This window comes from Danaus plexippus, chromosome 7, assembly GCF_018135715.1.
Source record: "Danaus plexippus chromosome 7, MEX_DaPlex, whole genome shotgun sequence".
NCBI lineage: Eukaryota > Metazoa > Arthropoda > Insecta > Lepidoptera > Nymphalidae > Danaus > Danaus plexippus.
In genome coordinates this window covers 2,235,349-2,261,140 of record NC_083541.1, presented here as the reverse complement: position 1 = coordinate 2,261,140, position 25,792 = coordinate 2,235,349, and the positions used below count along the sequence as shown (strand labels likewise).

General features: G+C 29.9%; 3 protein-coding genes across 5 annotated transcripts in view; 1 reads left to right on the top strand and 2 right to left on the bottom strand.

Annotated features, from left to right (window-relative positions):
* The window catches only part of LOC116770508 (inositol-trisphosphate 3-kinase A), a 77,739-nt gene extending 64,852 nt beyond the window's left edge, over positions 1 to 12,887 (bottom strand). Inside the window, exons 1-3 of the mRNA XM_032661997.2 lie at positions 12,762 to 12,887; positions 1,014 to 1,059; positions 7 to 694 (exon numbers count right to left, since the gene is read on the bottom strand). Coding sequence (XP_032517888.2) covers positions 7 to 693 — 687 coding nt within the window. The 5' untranslated portion in view covers position 694; positions 1,014 to 1,059; positions 12,762 to 12,887. The remainder of the gene's footprint in view (positions 1 to 6; positions 695 to 1,013; positions 1,060 to 12,761) is intronic.
* A 5,273-nt stretch (positions 12,888 to 18,160) lies between these two features.
* On the bottom strand, positions 18,161 to 23,963 carry LOC116770569 (nuclear RNA export factor 1). Its single transcript, XM_032662105.2, has 10 exons — positions 23,684 to 23,963; positions 22,952 to 23,539; positions 22,684 to 22,874; positions 22,498 to 22,607; positions 21,452 to 21,488; positions 21,121 to 21,368; positions 20,848 to 21,016; positions 20,092 to 20,256; positions 19,551 to 19,711; positions 18,161 to 19,360 (listed from the first exon to the last, which is right to left on the bottom strand). Exons 1-10 carry the CDS (start codon positions 23,733 to 23,735, stop codon positions 19,261 to 19,263), a joined length of 1,821 nt encoding a protein of 606 aa, XP_032517996.1. The 5' UTR covers positions 23,736 to 23,963; the 3' UTR covers positions 18,161 to 19,260.
* A 676-nt stretch (positions 23,964 to 24,639) lies between these two features.
* The window catches only part of LOC116770820 (serine/threonine-protein kinase minibrain), a 75,590-nt gene continuing 74,437 nt past the window's right edge, over positions 24,640 to 25,792 (top strand). For 2 of the 3 annotated variants that reach the window (XM_032662442.2, XM_032662441.2), the window contains exon 1: positions 24,641 to 25,697. In XM_032662442.2, coding sequence (XP_032518333.1) covers positions 25,634 to 25,697 — 64 coding nt within the window. In that variant the 5' untranslated portion in view covers positions 24,641 to 25,633. Of the gene's footprint in view, positions 25,698 to 25,792 lie in introns of all 3 variants that reach the window. The other variant, XR_004353564.2, reaches the window with a different exon arrangement.

Here is a 25,792-nt window from a genome sequence, read left to right as displayed (position 1 = left end):
ACTCACCTTTTTAGGTAGTATAGGAGACTCGAACTCCTCGTCGTCCCGGCTGGAGAGAGTAGAACACGATGAACAGGCTGAGTCTGCTGAGAGGGATCTTGCCCGCAGCCAATCAACCTCTTCCTGAGTAGCGCCCACTGCTATTCCATCTGAATAGTCACTCACAACAACGCTAGGGGTCCTCACACATCTGCCTCTAGTCTCGCACCCTTCGCTACCCCTTCTTCCCAACTCCACCACATTAGCCTCAATCAGAGTCCTCTCTCTTCTCGGAGACATCGCGTCTGGTGGTGGAGTGATATCCCGTGGGTGTGAATGCCGTCTGCGCGGTTCCAGTTCAACAGCGGAGTCGTCGCTCAGATCTCTGCTGCGTCGTCTGACAGCAGCCCTGTCGTCATCATCAGATGAGGTGATGTCGTCGTGAGGGCTGGAGGATCGCGGCAGGCGCAGGTACTGCATCGGTCCTGGTTCAAAACGTCGCAATAACTCAGAAACTCTCGGCTGTGCATTTCTAAGGCGCGCGGTCGCCGGCGCACGCGCGTTGATACTGTCGCTCGCACGACGCGACTGGCTCTTCGCCCGTTCAGGGGCCACGCCGGCGCCTAGCTTGAGATAAAACAAGCTGTGGCTTAGAGCCTTCTCTCGCAGGACGCGACGAAAATCCTCCGGCGGCGGCTGCTCCAGACGAGGCATCCTGGAAACATTATAAATTAACAGCCATTTCTAAATACATCGACGATATGGTTATCGAGATCTTATCATATCTTTATTTTAAATGCAATTACAAAACGTATCCATTATGATTGATGACTGATTATGATAATGATATTCAAATACATTGATTAGTATGTTGTAACCGCAACTTGGTTAGGGTAATGCAATATTTACATGTAACTAACACACAAACACGCACAAGGCAAGACCTCGTAAGGTATTCTCTCCTGCAATTTGCGTCACATTATTGATCAAACTATGATATCTGGATGGATGTAAATAAATCAAATGTCACAAACCTAGATCAGTTGCTTGTTTTTGATAACAATATCCTTGCCATGCGATCTGAAACAACAAATTCTTAAATTTAGATTAAAAATATTTTTCATTTATAACTGTTTATATTTTTTAATAGAATTAATTAACGAGCAACAAACATAATCGGCGAATAAAATTCTGAGTAAATTACGTAACTGGTGATGATTTAAACTTTCAAGTATTTTGTTTGTCAACGAGACGAAACAATTGGACGTCATGCAAGACTAATGTTCTCATTATACCTTACATCACACACAATACATAAATAAAATCAGTTGAATGCATGTCACATGGTCGAAAAGTACTGCAATAAAACCAGTTAAATAAGCTTTAAGATATATGTATATACAGAATTATTTCTTTTGCTATATATTAATAGCTGAACTAGTTATTTTCCATTATAATAATAACAACGTTATATTATCTTTAAATAAAAAAATCGACACGGAAACGTTCTAGCCATTATCTTAGATGCGGTGGGAATGTCAATATGATATTTAAGTAGATTTCCACTGTGTTTAAATTTATTGTTTGACAAATGACTATACTTTAGAGTTTAGATAACCTCATTAGGAATTCAACAGGATTATTCTTGTTCAATTATATATGTATATATACTTATTTATTTATACTATTGTCAACAATATTAAAGTTAACTAACGAATTTTAGCTCACATTTGGAATGACCAGATCAGAATAATACCTTGAGCTGATCAGAGTGAAATTACTATTTAATGTTCCATAATAAAACTGAGACCCGCAAAACTTTCATACAATACAAAAGTATTGCTAATGTCACAGTATTGCACGTACATTTAAAATGTTAAAAATGTATACACTTAGAACTTTGCTGATAAAAACAAACGAAAATTGCAATTATTTCCAAAAAAAATATTAAGAAGCACTCACTGGATTCAGTGTCTAAACACAACTTCAATATTTAGCTTAATGTGATAAAAATGTAGTAAATTATATGCTTATATAACAAAACTAACATCGAATATAATCACAGATAGCTAATAGTAGAAATTAGTCAGTTAAACCATTCACCATTGTTTTATATCACCCACGAGAAATCCAGCGCTGACGTGATGACAGCTATTGTCTTTATTAATACATTGAAGTGCTCTTATAAAACGTGTCACACATCACATGAACAACTAACATCTTATACATATTTGATAATAACCACACCTCTTCATCAAACACTATACTGTATAAATTGAAACTAATACTTATATTTTTTCTATATTTTCTCAATATCTAGACTCCGATTACTATACATTTTGAAATTCTGATATATATTTCAAATTTTACGAAGATAAATCTTTTTTTTAATTATTATTATTTTTTTATTTTATGTACCTTATTTTATACAATGTAATAAGTCATTAATTAGTTTGAATACTAAAAAAATTCGAAGTGATAAAAAATCACTACCACGGTTTGCGTTAATTTGACGTTCCCGGGGTTATTTCAGGGCTATTTGATATAAAAAAATTTATGAATGGACTAATAGACCACAAAATTAAGATTGATTGATATATGTCACACTAAATAATGCTTAAAGACATGTAAATATTGTGTAAATACAAATGAATGAAATCTAAAATATAATTCAAAAATACAAAAAATTTTTCCTCAACAAAAATGAGGACGCATTGCAATTTACGTCACAGAATTAATTTTACATTATAAGATATTATATTACTGTATTTATTATCTTTAATAATATATATAAGTATCATTTATTTCTCATGTATTTAAATTGACGCAACACTAAGAGAATCTTTAAGTATAGATATTTCAAAATGGTCATCCAACGGCTATAATATAATAACACGTATAAGGCAATTATTATTTTTTTTATTAAAAACAACTTAATATAATTATAAATTCAGATACGGTTTTTGTTCACACCGTTACTATTTTTATTTCTATGTATTGTTTCACAGCTAAATTTTATTTAAAAAAAAAGAAGTACTATATCCTCAAAAATTATTATTGTTATTCTTTAAAGCACAAAATATGTCTAAGGCTTAATATATCATAACAAACATATTTAAATAATAATAATAGTTTCTTTAATTCTCATATTTACCCTTAAGTTTTTAATATTATTACGTACATACAAACATACAAGTCAAAACATTATTTTAGAAGTCATATATAAAATTGAACTCAATAAAAAAAACCCATAAAATTTTCTTCAACATGGAATCAAGGACCAGGAAGATATACATCCACTACATGACCTTCTTCAAAGATCCTATAGAACTGGGAACAGAGTAAAACGAACGTTATATTAATGTTATACGGTATACTTTAAATTACCGTCAATGCCATGTCCTCAAGCTCGAATGATCCTATATACATGAGCACATTGTAAATTGAAACTTATTACATATCCATAAGGTAAATTTCACATTGCGGGAAGGCCTCGAGCTGGTGACGTCAATGGCAGCCTTGCTGTAAGGGCATCTCATACTAAAATAGCTTTTTAGACAATTCCATATTATATTGTGATTGTCAATTCAACTCGTAATGCAGGTTTTTTATACCATTTCGTTACTACTCCTTATCGTATAGCAATTTATTAACATACACGTTTTTGTAGTGCTTATTAAAAGTACATTTTTCATTATATTTTTTTTTTATGTTTTTTGTTTAAATTTCAAAATAATTAAGATGATTTATTTCCAACAAATTATGATCTATGAATAAGAAGTTCGCGACTTGTTTAAACGTATTATCAAAGTTACATTTTAAGTTTTTCATGTAGTTATTTTGTCGCTTTTTTAAATACTATATTTTTATATTCTGACGTCATCCAGTAACGATATTCTAAACAGAATAAAATAATTTATTTGTAAATCAAAATGTAGTCATTAAAAATATCGCATTTCTAATTACAAATGAGGAAAAAAGTATACAATTAAGGATTGTGTATAGTTGTATTACACTTCTCAATGAAATCACGTCTAATAATTTAAATTGACGCCATTTTGCAAAAAAAAAGTGTCAAATTTATGACAGAATCTTTCTGCCATCTTGAAATATTAGACTATATAATATCAATTTAACGTCATAAATAAAGAGTGTTTAAGAAACAGTTAAATTACGTAAATCTACAATTTATTACAACACCATTAGTAATTGTTTACTCTTAGTAGAAATTTAGGTACACACTGAAAGTCAACACCGACTTTCTTAGTTCTAAACCACAGAAAATAAATCTCATTTATTTATTCATACATTACCGTCAAGTGAGATGACACTAATTAATACGGATAATGTCGTACCAAGAAAATATCTCAAAGGTTATATTAATGGCATATTTGATTATGTTTATACAAAAAACATAGAACATTTTAAGCCGCAGAAGCCTTTTTAAAGCTTACATTACCGTGTTCGTGCTTTAAATATGTGAGGAAATTTTGAGATTAGAAATTCAGCTCTGTTGATATGAGCTAAAAAGAAAGTCAATTATTTCTATTTTCGATTTAATCAGTTTAATTGTTTGCTTTATTTAATAATACTATTTCTATTTCAATAACTTTCAAATGGCATATATCTCGTATAATTCTGTCCACCTTTTGATGACTAATAAAATAGAATCAAGCAATCTAATCTATTTGTATCCTTGTTAATGTGTTTTTTTATTTTAGTATTATACCAAAATAGTTAACACTATGAAAATAGCTTAAAAAAGGTAAACGACCAAATTGTATTCACGTCGAATCTCTTACTTTTAAGATATTTTTTTCTAAATACCAAATAAAAGTAAGATTCGTTATGAAAACTTCTTTTAATATTTACTTCAAACTGCCATATAAAAGTGGTAATTGATTTTATTCAGATGAATGAGATGAAGAGTAATTAAAAATTGCATTTTTATAGATCATTATTAATAATAATGATATTAATATAATTTATTTTTAATGATCCTGAATAAGAAATAATATTTTACATCACAATTCATCTGGAGTTGGTCTTAATTAATGTCTTTGCAAGGACACCGTTGGCGTGCCGTTGATAGTAATACAGATAAGACTAATTTACTGATAGCACCATGACGAAATTGGGACAAGTGATAACCACATATAAGACCATCACTCATGAAGTTTACAAGATCTAGAGCTAGAAATAGTATTATATTGTAACATAGGCGCCAAATTTAAGCCGTGACGTAATCTTGCATTTGATTAATATTTTTTTTTATTTAACACAATGAGGTTTTATATTCTAAATGACTTCATTGTAAAGTAGATTCAGATTGTTACGTCTGTTTGTATGTGTGTAATATTTTAAACATTTTCTTTGTTTATTTAAATGTCTTCAAATATAAAATTGAATTAATTTAATTCTTATTCCACTCCCAAATGCAACAATAACTGCGATTGTTGATATATAAAAAAAAATGTAATTTCCTGTACTAATGGATATTGAAAGTATTTATAATATGTAGGTAATATACACGAAATTTTATATAATGCATACGGATAGAAAAAGTAGTCTAATACTTTGAGATTTTTTTAATTTAAGTCACAAAAAGAAAATCAGAGAATTTATGACGACAATCCTTTAACTGGAAAAAACTTCAATGTTAAAGTCGAAAATAAACGTTGTAGCCTACATAGTACAAAATAAATAAAAAAAAAAACAACAAAGGATAAAATTAATACAAATCTATAACAAGAGAGTTAACAGTTTGAGAGGAACATTTTACCGTCTCAGCTTGCTCGCTTCTGAGAAGGCTCTTTGAAAATCCTTTTTGCAATATCAAAAACAACAATATAAATTTAGAAGACAAATCCAGCAACTACATTAAGTATATTTCGATCAAACAATTTTGGCTATCGTCGATAAGCTCTAGTGAGTAGGGCGCTTTTTATTTAACATCTGGAATATAATATCGAATTAAATTATAAAAATCAACTACAACAAATGCTACATATTTCGATGTTTTTCATGAAGGAAAATGAAAAATTAGAGAAGTAAATAGTATTTTAAATTTTATTCTGCTACAAATGAATTTGCGTGTTGTTACTCATACCAACTGCTGATTTGACTTCACGCTGTTATTTATTGGACATATTTTTTTAAATGTACAAATATACTATCTTATAACACGACAGAATCATCGTATATAATTTAAGATATCGCTCAACTTGTCTGCGTTTATTGGTTAATTTTGAAGTAAGGTTTGATTTCTTCCGTATTTTTAATTAAGGCAGCCCAAATTATGATTCAATTTGAAGAAATCTCTCAAAAACTATACTAAAAGATTTATAAATATATTTTGATCTTTGTCTTTATACATGTTACTATTAAATAAAAGATTATTTTTATAATATATTAATAGCAAATATAACTATTACAGAACATTAATAACAATAAGGAACACAAATAAAATCCTTTTTAATCGGAATATTTTCCTAGAATAAATTGGAATATCAATAGAAACGTATGACTAGGCTTAAATTAAAGCGTTTATGACGTCTTTCGCATGCAAATGTGTCCTGCATTTTGCATTTGTAGTGTACAAAGATTTAAAATAGAAATACATTATAAAAAAATAATTACCTACATATATTAAACGTTGATAGGATAGTACAAAGTATATATTTTAACTGAAAACCAATCAAATAACACAGACTATAAAGAATTTTTTCAGAAAACTCCTTGCATTGAATGTTAAACCTGTCGGTTTTCCCGTTGTTCATTATTTGAGTAGTAATTAACCGTTGTGTGAAATATCAAATAAGTATTAAGTATTTGCATAAATTAAATATGATAAAAAATTATAATGAGATCCAAGACTTTCACGAGTCATTTAAATAAAACTAATACGCGAATTTTTTATTATTTTAAACTTCATAATCCCAATGTCTCAATTAATTTTCAGCGACCTTGATCACAGGCAGACGAGAATCGCGTTGTATATCCGAAAAGGTATTAGTTTTAAAGAAATTATAAGTTATGTAAGATTATTTTTGGAAGGAAAACGGCACTTTTATTTAAATCAACCAACAATTTCAGGTACCCGAGTTAATTAACCCTTGAGATAAAGTGGATTAATTTTAAATATTTTTGTGAATAACATGCGTATATTCAATTTTAAAAATTTTATTTTTAACCCAAGAACATTGAAAAAAGGAGATGTAAGTGTCTTCATTTACTTTATCTATCAAATATATTTTGCTAATGGCAATATTTTCAAATGACACGAGGTCATTACACTCAGATTTTATTTAAAACATATTCTTTTTAATACAAAAATTTCAACAACATTGAATACAAAAAATAAAAAAAGATGTTACTACCCGAATATACTGATTTACGAAAACAAAAGTAAACACGTAATACAAAAGTGTTACATATTTAAAAGTGTGTTTTCCGTAACGCAATATTTTAAATAAATAAACATGTGGAAGGGAATTTTCTGTTTTTGTCCTGTGATCCTACTAGGAATTGTCGCCTCGTAATCTTATATAGATACCTGTAAACTTATACAGCTGATTTCGTATAATAACGCACTGAGATATCACATTTAATTTACTGAATAGCTCAAGTATTATTTAAATGTGTGTGTTATAAATCTTTATTGTGATGTTAAAGAATAAAATTCTATACAATTGAGGGAATCATATCTCCGTTTGTCTCGGGATCATTTCCTGAATTGCTAATAACGTTTAAGCTCATATCGTCTCACACATTCACCTAATGTAAATATGTTTTTCAAAACACTCTTACAAGGTTTTCTTATTAGGAGAGAAAAGCGAGTTTCTTTTTAGTGAATTAAAATGAACTGAAATTATTTGAGAACATATAGATAGAGTAAGGAATGGGGACAGTCATTTTATTTACCATTACTCCTATATGTACCTAATATGTTAGTGAGTCAGATTAAATTCTAATTCGACCTGCTTGTATGAATAATCGTAGGAAAATATATACAATTTTGATTAGTTCTTTCTAGATAGATTCTTATAAGCTAAATTCTGTCCTAATCCTTATATTGCTTATTAGATTTTTAAGACAGTGCAATAATTACACTGTCTTTTCAAAACGTTCGCAACAACTGTGACTATTATTTATTTTATCATAAAAAAATAAACGACTCGAGCTTAGATTTATGGTTACTGCGAAAACAATACACTTATGTGACATAATTACAAAACAATCACAAAAGATAAAATTCAATGTCAACATTTCTTTGTACGCAGATAAGTTTCTAGCGGCCTGGATATAACATACGCGTTTCAAAATAAAAAATATTTATAAAAACAAACGGTTCCATTATTATAATTTCATAATTGGAACGTTATAAAACTTCTCATACTTTCTAAAACCTTCGAAAAGTGAATGCAAATATTGCACTCGCATATTCAAGATAATCTTTGGTCACGGTTTCTAACTCCTGTAATGTGTAAAAACTAAAAGATAGTATCTGTATTATATGTGTTAGTCGATTTCACTTATATTTTTATAATTACTTTTGTTATAAGAAAACATTTATTGAAGACATGTTGTCGAGAAACAGAATATAAAGAGATCTTTTTATGTGTTTCTAGAAAAAGAAAACAAATTAGTTTTGTACGCCGCAAAATATAGGTTTGATTCTTTAAAAATCTGCATTTCAAAAAGACATTGCTTGTTCCAGAAATATGTATATAAATAACATTTTTAACGCTAATCAAATTGCTCCGAGAAAGAGCAATGTTAAAAATTCATACTGTTTTAAAAATTTATTTGTAGCGTGTTTGATGCTATTTATTTATAAGTGTTTCTTTAAATCTTTTCAGCCATTCCTTAAAAAACAAGATTATAATATAACAATTCACTTATAAACCGGTTTTTCTTCATATAGCGGAGGAGCTCGTCAAGAATTAGACTACAAACGTACATTTTTCTAGTTAGTTAAGAAACTCTGTGACAGCGTTTACCACAACAGTGCTAATTGGATCCACTAAGAACTACGTTACAAAATATCTAATATAAAATATAAAACTTTTCCATCAACTGATTGATCAAATTTTCGAAACATTTTAGGCCCTGAAAAGTTGTGTTTGAAGTAATTTAATGTAATCAAGTATAAACTAAACATACATAAAGAACATATTAATGATAACTATTAAAATAATATTACTAATGAATTTTATGCAATAGCAAGGTAATTGCAAAACAGAAATGTTTCCTTTGGACAAAGCTGCAAATTAATGATCTCGCCATCTGTTGGGCAACAATGGAACTTTACTGGGACTATTATTCTGTTATATTGCCACTACCCATGTTGAAACCATCTCGAACATTATCCGTTTTGTAAACTAATTAAGTAATTAACTCCCAGATATAGGATATGAATCATGAATTTCAGCTTTATACCTACATTACGCGGTAATGAGGATGGAAAAATTAAAGTCTATCACATAACAATGTATTAAACACATTGTTAAACTTTCTCACCGTGAGAAAGAAAAGTTGTTTTGAGTTTGAAATTATAATACTTCCGATTCATGACTGTTTTGACCATCAACTTGAAAAACACCTAATGTTTGTTCGCTTATTATGCCATTTAGTAAACCGGTGTTATTTGTTAAGAGTTTGTAAATTAGGTGAATTCTTATATTTGAGAATTCACCTTCTTTAGAAATAGAAATACATATAGAAATAAAATGTATAGAAATACATATAAAAAAAAATGTATATATACATTGCTTAGTTTATCATAAACTAAACACAAACACAATTTCAAAAAGTGTCTGCTATCTACAATTTGATAATTAAATTGAAGAAAGAATTTAAGGAATGTATTATTATTAATAATATATAATTTATTACAAAAATAACGATTAACTTACAAAGGTTAAGGAGAATATATTTTTTTGGCAATAACTTAAGCGTTTTCCCACAGACACCGCGTTCTCTTAATTCGATTCCATTGTCCCATAGATAAGTTTTGCCCACAGTGACGTTATGAATATATTATTTCACAATTTCATCGAAAACGATTTAAACCCAAAGGGTTACAATTGACGAAAATCCATACATGCTTAGAAATTAGGCAAATATAATATCAGTAAAAAAAAAATCTTTTTATTTTATTAAGCCTCAATTTACACCACTGAAAACAAAATTGTGTACCTATTATTCTAATATCTGTTCCTTATTTACATGTAAGTATTATTTGTGTGATAAAAACTAAATTCCCACATAATACTAGAACAAACTAATTAAATCACGTGAACGTGATCTTATTACTGAGACAATATCACATGACAATAATATCTCTTATATAAAGCCTGTGAGAAGGTTGAACGGACTTATTGTACGTTTCTTTTTTTTAAGAATATAATAAAAAGATAACCAGTTATAAAGAATTTGAAAATAAAAAAACGAGAAAAGTTAAAAATAAAAAAGTTTTAAATAAAATTACAACACAAAATATTTACAAAAAAAAAAAGTTGTATAACGTCACCCTGATAGACGTAATGTCACAACTGTCAGATCATGAGGAAATCTGAAGTCACACTCTCACTTGACACATAAGAGCTTCCTTGAAGTGTTGCTAATTACAGAGTGATGTTCAATAAGTCGATATTTAATAAAATCACTTCCGAAACAAAAAACTTTACTAATTGACAGATCACTTAAAATGACGCACCTAGTTTGTTTAGCCAAAAAACTATATAGGTAATTATTAAAATGAATACAACTCTTACTTGCACATTGATTGCAATTTAATTTATATATAATTACACAAAATATAGGACCCTATTACTAATTTCAAAACACAATGTTATTAGTCAAGTTTTATAACATGAGAAATATGGTAATTTTTAAATTATTCTTTATATATTTTTTTCTCCGAAACGTTTGGATTTGATTAAGTAACTTATCTAAAATTATAAAAGAACTTTCACCTTTTGAAATACAGGATAGATATGATTTAATAAAAGTTTTTTATCTCCTACAAATCACGCCGAATTTTATAAATACATTTCTTATGATATAATATATATGTACTATGACTTCAATCTATTATTGAGGCTTTATACAGCTAAAAGATTTTGTTGAAGCCAATTTACAATGGAACAAATAAGTTCTTATAGGAAAGACAGTCAATAATAAAGGCTTTCATTACTTCATCACAACATCAACTCAATGACTGTTTGTTTACAGGAAGCAATCACGTCACAAAAACTCGGAAAGCAGATCTAGTCTATGGTCCAATTCTTCCGCAAAAAAAAACACGCAATGTTAGCAGCGACGAAAAATAAAATCGTATTAATCGCTTCCTTACATGAATATTATCTATAACAATTATATAGAAAGCGTGGTAAGAATGCAAGTTTTTTGTCGTTTAGCAATTAATGCCATTATCGTTTGTATTATAATTAACGTTCGTAATTGGATGTTTATTTATGTTTTTGCGAGTTGTCATGCGATTACAGCTTTTAAGGGAAAATTATTGTATCGAAATCGAACAAAATGTACTTATAGTGTAATAAAATATTATATTACAAAATTTGTTAAATATTTACACTAATATGTAAATAATGATCAATAACTATTAGTGGAGAATTTTTTGAGATGTTACAAGAGAATAAATATCAGCTCACCTCAATATTATAACTATTTAAATATTCAATAATTTTCATGAAAGTACATTTCAAAGTTAAGACAATTAAACAAATATGTTTCCCCTTTTGTTGCTTTCTCTATTGTATTTGTGGTAACTTTTAATGAATAATAAAGTTTCTCTTCAAATAAAGTTAAAGTAACTATTTTGACTCGGTAATTTATCCGAGTGCTTACAATTTGCCAGAAACATTTTGATGAATTTAAATTTAAAAATGCGACTTTTATAATTTTAATTATAATTTGTTTTTGTTTCAATATCGAGATACTTATTTCCATTAAAATATTTCTGATAGTCTTATGTCTTATAAGAAACTTAATTGCGAGAACTAACAGGAATCACCATTCATTTAAGACTACCGCCGCTTATAGGTACAGAAAAAAAAAAACAACAGACTTGATATAATATTTAAATAACGAATACTTTAGTATTCAACAATTATTTACAGAATATTGTTTAAAAGACATTAAACGAATCAGATTCAATTAAAATTAAGTAAAAAAAGTACGTTATATTTTAATTTTGCAAAAAATTAAAAATATTTTCAAGAGTTTTGTCATTCAATATTCGTAACTATATAAAATTATCATCTTCAATATTGTAATCAATGATTTTCCTTCAGTTTTGTTTGTTTTTCAGTTTTGTAATTATCTACCGACCTTTTTACCTGTCAACTGTTTTTATACACTGATTTATTTCATTTTGTTCAATGCTACACTATCTAAGTATTTCATATAAATTTCGACTCTCAATATTCTATTGTATATTACCGAAGAAAACTATTATGAGTGTAAGTACATAAATATAACAGGTTTTATTCTTAAATTAAATAAATATTTCATACACAATTTTATGAAAGGTTATCCCTTTCAACCTTAGCATTTAAAATTTGATACGCCCGTGAGTAATTCAACATTTGAACTATACGTTGAAAAGGAAACAAAGAGGTTGTTAATCTAAATATATTTTTCAGCGATGTGGGTAGTTGACTATATGATGAGCGTATAATGGCAATATGAGTGAGAATATTATTACGCTTTATTGGGTCAATATGGCTGAGATGAACAATGTTCAAGCAACGTACCTGACCGTCCCGCTAGCTTGGTACCGTTACTAACACACACAACAAACATTCACTAACCACCACCTACCACAGTTGGCGAACGACTAACGACTACAAGCGGGTATCTTAGATAACTGAGTCTAGATAAGCGCACTAGTAAAAGCAAATAGAGTACACTAAAGTCGCGCGTACACGGCGAAAGCGTCATATCAATATGACATAAATATATAACATAATGGAAATGTTGAAAAATAAACAAACCAAATAATTAATCAGTTAATCGAGTAGAACTAACATTAGGCATTAATATATTACTACGTTTATATTTCAAAATATATTAATAACCAAAAAACAAAATTATAATTCTTACCACTGTATCGAGTCTCCTTAAACAGTCGTTGAAATTAGTATTTTACCAATAGAATTACAGAAAGTGTTTTATTATAACAAGTAAATAAAACTTTCGCAACGCCGCGTCTGCACCGGAAGAGGTATTGTACGTAATTTAGGTTAAACTGCACACCAAGACTCGAAGAATCTTTTCTCCGGACTCTGAGCACGGTCGATGACTTGAGAGATGTCTCCACTATTGACATGGATTTTACGCCGCAAGGTTCATTACTAAATAATAAAACACTTCATTATATACCATTATATGATATTAAAGTATTATTACACATGTTAATCGGTGTAGACACGCCTTTAAATTGAAATGTTTTTGTTAAAACAGCGCAACGGCAATAACACCAATTTAAAGTTTTAAATAAAAAAAATTACTAATTATGAGTAAAGTAATCTTTATATCATCAAAGAGGTTAGAATGCAAACCTTTTTAATTTAGAAAAGGTACTTTTGAGAGTAAGAAATGCGTAAGAACGCGGTTATCAGGGATTGTAAACGATTATTTTAACATAGAGGAAGATACCCAAAAAACAATATCGATTTACACAAATAAGTGATGTTCCCTCATATGATCTATGGTACGGCTAAAATATTTTTTTAATGTACTAAATTCAAATATTTCACATTAAGTAACATAGTATGAATAATGAATATATAAAAAATTATATAATAAAAATATTAGTAGGTGCATACATTAAATAATTGAAAATTCTTTTCATAATTAACTTTAGATCCAGAGGAATCCTAAATCTCGTAAGTTTATACGATTATAAGATAATACGCATATTATTTTAATAATATTTTAACTATATGTGAACTACATTCGAAATTCTTAATCTTTATTTAAATGTAGAAACAGTTTTATTGACATTTGTCCAATAAAGGGGCAAAATCCCTCACACCTTATTATTGCCATTACATTTCGATTTTTTTACGAAATAAATAATATCAAATCCGATTTTTGCCATCACTATTATATATTTTTATTTACATAAATTACGAAGTCGACTGAAGACTTACTGGGTGTCGTTATTTATTTTCTTAAATATGATATGTGTATTCATAAAATTCAACAATGATGTAAATACTTTTGACATCATAATTTTTATTTAAAATATGGTATTTAAGAGGCGAGTGCGGCCCTAATTTGATATAAAGATTCACATATGAAAAAAACCTTGTTACGAACAATCTTCTTGTTGAAAATGCAAACTTATACCAAGCACTCCGTAAGGTTGAAGTTATTTACACTGTTACTCTTTTGTTTTGTAAATGAACAAAAAAATTAAACCCACATATATGTATTTATTTTAATGTCCTTATAAGGTTACCTAACCCGTTCGAGTTTTTTTATAAAGAATGTTACCCCCTCGTGAGCCTTTTAATAAAGTAAAAAATAGTCAACTTTGTTTATTCTATTGCAAAAATAGAATAGAATGTATTCTAAAGGCAAATTGATTATTACATAAATTGTTGTCATACTATAGGAGAGTTGAATATTTAAAACACGTTCTGAAACTATTTCTACTAAATATTTCCAATGTTATAAAACGCTTATTCCTTAAACACCTGTACATATTGATGAATGTTAAAAAAAAACAACAAAAATGTTAGAAATAACCGTCGTGAAGACAAAGATTACAAACAGTATAAGCAGTCTTAAAGCTTCTTAAGCGTTAAACATTGGTACAAAAATTATAGACCAATTACATACAAGACGTTTCTTCAAATTTTTCACTAACACAATTTCTAAGAAAAAGACATTTCCGAAACGTGATCTCCATAACGTTTCAAATATTTATGACGTAGTTAGAGCACCTGTCGCGTTTTTTAATGCGGTTTTCCTAGTATATCTAAGTTTACCCATTTTTTTATGATTTGCGCCACGAAAAAGGTCCCTGTGAAATATACTGTACATAGCTTCGTTGAAAGAAGAGACGTAGACAATTTATAGGAACCGATTAAATCATCGTCGTCAATATTTCTGAATTAATGTTGTTGCTGATTACAGAATATTAAATATCTGTCTATTTAATAAAAGCGTTTTCAATATGTTATTAATTAAACCAGGGCACAACGCATTCCAATCTTATATTTGAACTCCAGGGGAAGATGTATTGCATGTCAAGCACAGAGGAACAGCAATCGTGTTGATGGCGCACCAGAAACCAAATCATGTCAAGGTCAGTACGAGAAATAACAGTTTGGTCTGGTCTTCGTAATCATATTCCTCATTTAATACATAACAGTAAATTTCTATACAAGAAACAGTTAGAAGATGAAAAGTTGTTCACCCAAGCTTGATAATATGCGTATGCATGAAGACTTATTTTAGAAGCACCGGCGTGTTCATTTTGTTATTTCACTGAAGCGATAGCATTCCTTAGAAAGTAGTGATTGCGGTAACAGATTACAATTAGGATAACTTTTTAGAAGTATGGACCAATTTATTATCTTGCCAACATTAGTCCAATTAAATTATTCGTTTGACATGCCCTAATGTACTATTATAACAAGCTTATTGTATTGAAAAATATCTCTACGTACATATATTAAAAACTGGATACATTACAAACAATTTTTATGAATATATTATTTTATTGGGATCCTTGTATGACAGCAGCCAGCTTATACCTGTCAAATAGGTAAAAAAACTAACAGAGATTATTCAGGGCCACGTGGTAATATTACTCTAGGTCGGGATCCATTGAATGAAGTTCATCTTATTAGTAAGATTAATTTTATTCAATATTTATAGATTTTTGCCACAATGAAGATCGGTAAAGCATCCGCAACATTTCTCATGTTGCAGATGCCAATGGGCTAGGGTAACTCCCTTCCATTAAGTACACCGTCTGCTCGTTTAGAACCTTTAAAAAATTCTAAAAAAAAAGTATAAAGTCAAGCAGAATTATGTGTAGCCTTCAAAGCTATGCATATGAGAATAGATGCCATACATATAAAGAATACGTTACATTTACTTTTTATCGGAACGGCTGGATTTCCTGCAAAAAAAGACATTCTAAATATATTCGTGAACTGTGAATATATGCGCCAACTTATAAAAAGGAGTCAAACAGACAACGCCATATCCTTTTGAAAAGATTCCAAGGTACCGCGTAGATGTTTAGGTGTATAATATTCTACTTTTGTTTCTCAGTGGAGTTAAAGAACAATGTAGGTAAGTTCCAAAGTTCAAAGGTTTCTTAAAATATTAGTAGACAATTTTATAACAACTATTAAATAAGCTAATATGTTTCAAATAAAGAACTCCAAACATTTTCAATCCCTTACACTAGGTATTACACACGTCCGTAATGGCAGTGGTGTTTTAATCTCATTAAATTCATTAAATTTCCATTATCAACTATTTGGTTCTAGAAAACGCAAAGAAACGACTGAGGAGCAGTCTTAAATACCGAGATATTATTTATTTCTTCTAAATTACACTAATCTTTTTTCGGGACAAAAACAAAGTTTGCGGCTTGAATATGTTAATAGACAAGAAGCAAACATTGAACAGCTATAATATATTAATGGAAAAAATATTTACATTTCAAACATTTTAAATATTTGCCATTTGACATCGATAGGCCAACCCAATAGTGATTTTCATACAATAATATTAGCTAATAGTTAAATAATTTGTCTCTAGGATGTTTGTATGACTTATGACAGATGCATAGATTTTTTTAAATAGAATGTTTATTTGAAAAGAGTGTAAAATATTTCATCCAATTATTAAAGTTTTAATTATTATTTAAAACTTATTGTTTACTAAACCCCTCGGATTACATGTTAAGGAAAAAGCATAGCAAACGCAATCGTAATTAATAACACATAATATTCCATTGTACGTCTTACTGTAAATAAAGTTATCAATAGCAAATAGTAAACAAAGACAACGCGTGCGCATTTCGCGGAAGATTTGCATTTTGGACCAAAAGTTGATACAAAATAGAATGAATAAGTTACATAATTATGAATTTTAAATCTCATCGAAGCAAGATTCTAAGTTTGTCTTGATATTCAGTATTTTTGTTAGTCTACAATAAAAAATATGTCTCGAGACGTCGTCGATCGCTCTGCGTCACTACTACTATCTACTATCTACATAGGTACGTATTTTATAGTGTAACTAGAAATTTCTCTTCGTAAAGGATATGTTTTGTGAGACTTCCATAGTTTTTATATCTATATAGTTCTTGATAAAACACATTACCACGTATTCCATGATTATTATAATTTTTTATTTTTTTTGTATTTAAGTGGCAATACTGACAGAAAGGAGTACCTATTTGTGTTGGAATTATATAGAAAAGAAAGCTTAGTAAAAATGTTACTATCTTAACATGTTTCATTTTTAAAGAATAAGTATTAACATTGCAAGAAAAAACCTCGTTGTAATTTATTAGTTATTAGTCATGTTACAGGTATTTGATATTGATTTTTTCTGGTTTATAAGTCAACGGAACAAAAAACAACATCACCTAGTTAACAATGGCGGGATATAGAACAAAGAATTGTCGTTCCGAAAGCTAATATTTTTAATGTAAAAGACTCAAAAGATGGAGTTAGTACAATATCAATTTTATGATCCAACGCGTTACTATCCAAATATACCTAGAAGTCTGACACGCTATACATTAATGCCATGACATGACACTGATAATTTAATCTTCTTTACACAAGATGGGAGTATGAGACGTGCTATATATCAAGCCTGACGACGCTTAAAAATGTTATCAGTTAAACGGATTTAATGAGAACATTTTCTTGGTCATATATTTCAGCATAACAATCGAGTTCAAAACCGTGACCGACCGATTTCCCGGACTTTTACGATTGTCATTGTCTTGCTTTCCAACTGACGCAAGTCTTCGCTTTAACTGAATATTCAATTTCAATAACTTTTGTTTTTGTTTTCAAATATTCTCTCAATTAGATATTGGATAAAAGGAACTATTAGATTCAATACTAATAATCCAACACTAGTAACGTAAGAAAAAAAACAAAAATTGTCAAAAATATTTTTTATTATCTTAAATCTTAATCAAGGACAAATAACCCTAAGCACAGCCCAAAATGTCGCAGAGGGGAGTTCTCAAATCATAGCCAAGCAAAGTACCGTGACGACACCATGGCAACGCCATCGATCACACTAAACAGCTAGCCCACAAGTATCACCGAGGGGTTCCGCTGTTAATATTCAATGGGGCGTCACTCACACGCCATAAGAATACCATGAGGTCACTTTTATAACCCAGTGTCGAACTGTCAACGGACACATTTCATCGGCCACTTATGAGTTTCACCCAAATACTGCTCATTTCAAACCCACAACCCGGTAGCTAAAACTAAGTATATTTTTTGGAACGAAATAATTTTTCAATGTACTAGTAACATTTCAAGTTATTTGTTATTTACATGACAACATAGATTCAGTACAAAAGTACATTTACAGTCAAATACAATTCTCAAAGTACATATTAAACAACCGAGCTGACAATCATCGTAAACTAATTAACCATACGTACAACTACTATTTACATTAAATATAAAAACTCAACACAATGACAGACAAGTTCTACAACTGTATATAGATGAAATAGGAATTGTTAACAACTGTTTTCTTATAACAAAAACAACTTCATCTATATAGTTATTAACAACTCTTTAAGAACAAACATTCATAGACATTAGTTCTCTAAACAAAAATTTAATTCTAATATTATGACTATAATATTACAAAATAAAATGTCGTTTTTTTAAGCAACAACCAAAGTTATTACATGTAAATAGATTTTATGATATCAATTATTCAACATGATTTATCATTATGGAACAAGTAACAGAATATATATACATATATTGTCAGGATATATATATGTATATGTATCTTTACATTCATTTTATACATATTCTAAAACTCTTTGTTAAGGATATTGAAATCAATGTTCTCATTTCTATTTCTTTTTTTTTTAATTTTTTGTTTTACTTTTTACTGTCTGTTTTTTTTTTTTTTTTCTAAATCTGTTCATATCTGCTGAGTCTTCTTTCTTCTTGTAATAAACTTAAATTATATTATTTACAACCAGGCTCTGCCTTAACCGTTATTTCACTTAACAAAAGCGTCCGGTGGAATCTTGCCTTCCGACTGCAGTTGATTGAATATAAACAACGCTCTTTGATAGTCCCAACCAGTTTCTTGTAGACAGCTAAAAAACAATACATTTAATCAAAATAATTGATAACTAGACCCAATGTTGACTGATATATGACTATATAAATATTTGTAAGTGAAAAGTGAAACATACATTAAATGCTCCTGTTATTTGAATGAATACAACTTATGTGAGATAATATTAATAATATCTGTGACTATAGTTATAAATAATAAACCCTTACTTAACGCTCCAATGTTCGTTCATGCCGGTTTGTTGGCAGAGCATGTTAAGCATCATTCGTTGATTCTCATCATATGATGGGGTTGCAGCTAATGTTGCCACAGGAGGTGCTGAAGTTGAACTTGAAGGAGCTACTTCACCGCCAGAAAATGACTTATCCTCCTATAATTTATATTCATTACTTGTTTTATTTCAATCTATTTGATCTTACCTATATTAGTAGTTATGAAATAACAAATTTGATAACATTTATTTACTGAGATGATTAAAAATTTAAATAACCCACTCAATCAAGTTGATTTGAACTTGCTATCTCTAATATAATATTTTTTTTTATTCACTAAGAATAAAAACACATTTCTTTATAATAATGTTTTCTTTATAGTAATAAGAAAACTTTTAATTGAGAAGATAGCGGTGATTGACAAAAGTTTTCATAGTATAAACACAAAAATGATTCAAATAAATTTGTGCTAAACAAATATATTCCTAATTCATAGATAGAAAATATTTTAAATATAAATAACAAAGTTAAATCTAACCTGCTCCTTAGTAGTATTACTGACAAACAACATGTCATTAGTAATTGAAAATCCACCAGTGGCATTTGGTATAATAACAAAAGTCCTATGGAAAGACCGAGTCGGATTGCCGTATGCTGTTGTCTCTCTATAGACACCATTCATTGTTAGCACTATCATCGCTGGCTGTGGAAGTAAATATATTTTTATAAACAAACGTCACATATTTTCAATATCACATTTAAATCTAGATAATTCAAGACTGATTACAAATCATAGCTTTTTGAATGTATTAAGAGGGGGCAATTAATTTGTGAACTCTAATATTACAAGTCTCTTAAATTAACATATAATAATAAAAAATAAATAGGACCAATTTAATGTGGTCACAGATTGTTGTTCTGTTACAAAAAATATTGTTTGCATTTAATATGCTAAGAATGAAAGTTGTTGTAGAATAATAATAGGAATTTATGATCTTTGTACATGGGCACATTATTTTGCTTCAGGTAAAATTTTACATTTCAAAGCTATTTGCCTGAGCAGAGGGACCCCAACGCATTCCTGAGAAATGCCTATTGTATAAAAAAAGACTTAGGATAAGGCAGGTAGATACTGCCACAAAAAAAAAACTATTGGAAACAATTTGCCAAGTTTCATAGCAACAAATGAAATAGCTACATATCTACAAGAAAATATTGTGCTGTCTATACTTTTTTGTTTTAATGATTTTTCATGAAGTTATAATAATAAATTTATAAACTATTGAATTCTTACAGTGAATACAAGTAGATCAACAGCAAATCCCATCAGGTCATGATTGGTCTTGGGTAAGTCTGACAGAAACGAAACAACTTGTAGTCTTCCTGTACGGAGGTAACGTCGACGGGATTCCCTGTCGGTTATCCTCATAATATTACGACTGTTAGATATGTAGGCGTTTAATCTGAAATTAAAATATAAATTACGTAAAGCAAATAAGAAAATATCCTAAACGTAATTGAATTACGATGCAACAAAAAATATCTATTCAATGAAATGTATAATTACTTATTTCCTGGTACATTTCGTCCTTCATTACTTAAATAGCCGGCCGCCATTGACATAGTAGCTGTTTCGTGGTATGCCTCTAATAATGGCTGACGGGAATCGGAATCGTAGATTGCGAAGTACTGTGTAAGGAATTCTCTAACGAGATTCTGGCCGGCTGGGTCTATAAGGAAGGATTGTTGACGGGAAGGGAGGGATAAATCTTCAGATACGTCGAAGCCGATGGCTGGTGGCAGGTCTACGCCATCCTAGAAATTATATTTATTTATAAATAATCATCAAAGAATTCTAAGTAAAATATTTTATTATTAAATTAATTGTGTATCTTTACCAATCTGATGAGTTTGGGGAATTTTTTCCGCACGTCGCTGTACACACAAATATGGTAATAGATGTAAGGCTGTAACTCATACATATTAAGGAAATTCAGCACTGTAAAATATTACTAAAGAAATAAATTATTGTAAATAACTTGACCATGTTTAATTATTGAATTGAAATAAATATGGCCATGTTATTAATGTTATAATATCATTGGAATTTTCATGTTAATTACATTTATTTCCATTTAAAAAATAAAATGTACAATCAGAGAACAACCTAGAAAATATGTAATTCCAAATTCAAATACACATTTCTTATGATAAAATTATGTTAACAAAAATAGTTACAAGTGCTATAAACACATTGCACAAAAAAATTCCAAGAGAAAATATAATTATGATATTTTTGTTAACATGATTTTTATGTGTGAGACAAAAACATCAAGAAGTTTCTATTTAATAAATTAGGACTCATTACTTGTTTTGTTTTGTAGATTATGTATTTTAAAATATACCAAAGGAATTTTGACAGGATTTATAATATAATACCACAAAATACTAAGTGTACTTCGAAATTATAGCCTTTAAACATGATCAAAAGTTAAAAACTAAAGGTTAAAAGATTTTTTACAAATTTTAGTTAGTAATATTATTACAATAGTAAAAAATCTTTTAAATATATCTTAGATACAATTGTGTAAGAGATGGAACCTGTCAAGTTTAAATACATACATCCACAATCTAATGAGGTTGCTTAACTGTTAACATATTGCTGAATTTATAATAACCATTGGTAATAAAAAATATACAAACAATATAATTATATATTGATATATATGTGGTCATATATAATCATAATAGATTGATCTTTTAAACACCCCCCCTTAACAAAGTAACTATACCCCTTGCATTTCCAAGCATCATATAAAGACCTTGCTTATTAAATGTTATCACACTTTTCTGAACTCATCAGAATGTTTCAAAATCTAGCCTTTAGCCCTATAAAGGTACATCAATAGATTTATAAACAACATGTTTAATCAAAACGTATTACCTGACGTAAATATCATGATCGTTGAACCTAGAAACTAGTGGGTTTCCTTTAAGATAAAGTTCCACCAATGGCAAAGGTTTCAAAGGTTCTAGAGCAGCCAGAGTTGTAATCTGTGGATAAATGTCATCAATATTTTCATACTTTTAACAGTAATTTAAAATCATGTTAATATTCTATTTCTTTTACCCTGTTGTCTCCCAAATAAAGAATCTTCAAATTCTTCAACTTTGTACAAAGGACCTTCATGTGTTCCATTCCATGGATTTTGTTTTCATTTAAGTTGAGTGCTTCTAAATCCGGAATATTGTCTGCCATTATATCAATAGCAACAGACATTATGATGGGTCGGAAAAGTGCACAGAATATATCTGTTAAATCTGTAAACAATTTTAAAAAAATCAATATAATTTAACGCTTATCTTGTAAAGAGTTACTGTATTAAAATTATATTTACCTGGGTCGGCATGAAATTTGGTTAAGTCCAAGGCTTTAGTAGCTGCATTGTATCTTTTTGCCATGACGAGTTTCATTTTCTCTTTCATATCGGCATCAATATTTACATTTGGTACACTGTTCCTTACAAGTATAAGAAGTTTAAACCCATCGGACATAACAATTTTTCTATCAGCCTCATATAGTTTTTCAGCAATTTTAACATCATCAACATAGAAAACAGCTGTATTTCCATTTATTTTATAATAATGTGGTATGAACACTTCTGGCGATATAAAGCCTAATAGTGATCGTAAAATAACGTCTTTATCATGTTTAGCTCCGTATGGTATTACAATCTGATACCACGGCAAAGGTCCAGGTATAAATTTTCTTTTGGCGGTCCGGGGTGCTGGAGAGCTTAACCGACCTCTTTGATTTCTGAAGCCCTTCCTTATAGGGTAACCTCCAGATGCGCCCATGTCAATATCACCATCGAGCAACAGTTGAGACGCATCGTTCCAGGATCGAAATTTGCTTTTCCCCTTATATGAACCGGATTTGAAGCTGACACGTCTTGTATTGTTGCTGTGAGCTCGATCATCATGTTCTATATGAAAAAAGGAAATACTAATAACAAGGAACTTTTGATATCGCGTCACTCTTAAATGACCTTTAGAATTTACATAAACACTTAACAGTAATTCACTCGAAAACGAAGGGGAATTAGAAGCTATAATGAAGGAAATCTCACCAAAATGTTCATTGGGTTTCCAATTGCGAATTCTTCCTCCACGTTTCGGCATGTTGTTATAACAAAAGACACACGTTGTTAAAATATAGAGTAGAAATATATAGTAGAAAGCAATGGATTTAATAAAAGATAATCAATTGCTATGAAGTTATTTACAATGAAAAATTTAGTAATGAAACTTTATAACACAAAGTGGTTGTACGTAAACGTTCAGATTGTATTATTTTTCTATAATACAGAATTAGCTTTCTGTAATGGCGATAATGGCGTCACTTCACATAAGTTAAGTATTGCCAGTAAATAAATTTCAAAGGTACTATAAATCAATTATTATTGTAATTTCTTCATAATTTAATATTTCTATGTATTATAAATAATGTGTATAATTAATAAATAACATTACCATTATTTCATACTTTTTGCAATAACTATTAGAATGTTATAAGAAGTATGCGATAATACCCATAACATTATAATATATTTCATTTTAAAAGTTTCAATATCAGACCCAAACAAAATTTATGAGTTATTGTAAAGATAACAACATGAATATTAATTGAGTAGAGTAACTTTAAAATATTATATTTATCAATACTAACATTAATGGGCAACGAACAATTCATGTAAATTACCATTAACTCAATATTATCTACTATATGTTTCTCACAATTCTACCAAGAAGTTGGCTACATTTTTATAGATTATAATTTATTGTCTATGATGTCTTGTTCAAGTATTTAGGCTTGCAATATAACTTTCAAGTATTTTTGATCATGATATGGACTAAAAGAGTATTAAAATCACTTAATTTTTATAATAACATAATTTATACAAAATAACACAAATACTTCCTTAGGTTAGTTCTTTACTGTAAAGAAACATCCCAAGTATTTACAATTGACGTACTGGCAACTGTAGCATTTAAAAATAAAAGCGACCAAAGACAACATTCGTGTGCTTTTCGTCGAGTCTGCCATGTTATGTCCTACTTGTCGCGCTTGATCAACGCGTTCGCGATTTCTGTTGTAAACTATTATTTTACTGAATGTATCACGGGCTGTGTATTGTTTACAAATAGTGTAGTTAATGACTTTATAATTACGCGAATGAAACGTGTTATCAATCAATTACTTTTGATACTTGTGTATAATGGAGTAGTTCGCATTTCATCAAAATTTTAAATTGTTCACAAGCTTGCTATTGCACTTACGTCGTGAACACGGATACTGTCACGACTGTAATGTAATTATATTATAAATACTAAAGTGATAGTAAGTACTTCGATCCTGTGATTCAACCCACGTGCACATAATTTAACAAGCATCTCATGCACATTTGTTATTATTTTGTTCGCGACTCACGAGTTCGATTCGAGCCTGTTGGGATCGGATCGAAGAAGGGAAATCGTGTTCTCCGTCTTGCTCCCTCCCGTCGCGTTTCGTTCGGTTGCATCCATTCATTTTCATAAGCCGAAATAGATTTTTTGTCAAGTGTAATTGTTTTGGTGTATGAGGATCTAAGGAGCGGAGGATAGTGTTGGTGGTGTCGGTGCTGCACACGTGACGGGACGTGTGTTTGGTTGTCCCGTGTCAGTCTGGTAGGGTCCGCGGGCGGGCGCACGCTATACCGCCATAGTCCGCTGCAGTGCGGGCGGCCGGGTGAATCACCGCGCGTTGTCGTGTGCCGTGTTGCCGTGTTGATCGTGCTTGTTTACTCGCGAGTGCAAGTGCGTGGAGCGGAAGTGCAAAGGCATGTGCGGCGCGGTTTGGCGCCGATGACACCGCCGTCCTAGGCGACGGCGTTTTAAGCCAGTGTACGTGTGTTAATTATGCCTCTTGGGTTATGAGTGTGTGACAAAGTTGTAGTGTATTGAGGACACTGGAGCCCCTAGACGGAGTTGGGCCCGCTGGGGCGGCCCTGGTGCTTCTCGGGGCTCCGCACGAAGGCAAAATGGCAGCTTGGAACCGCCACCATCATTTTAACATGATCATGGATGAGAATGCCAAAAACAAATGTAAGTATTGGTTAATGCTTAATAGTTTTATAAAATATATATATTTTTACAAGTATTGGTTTAAGAAGATAAAATTAAAAACTGTTTTATATGTC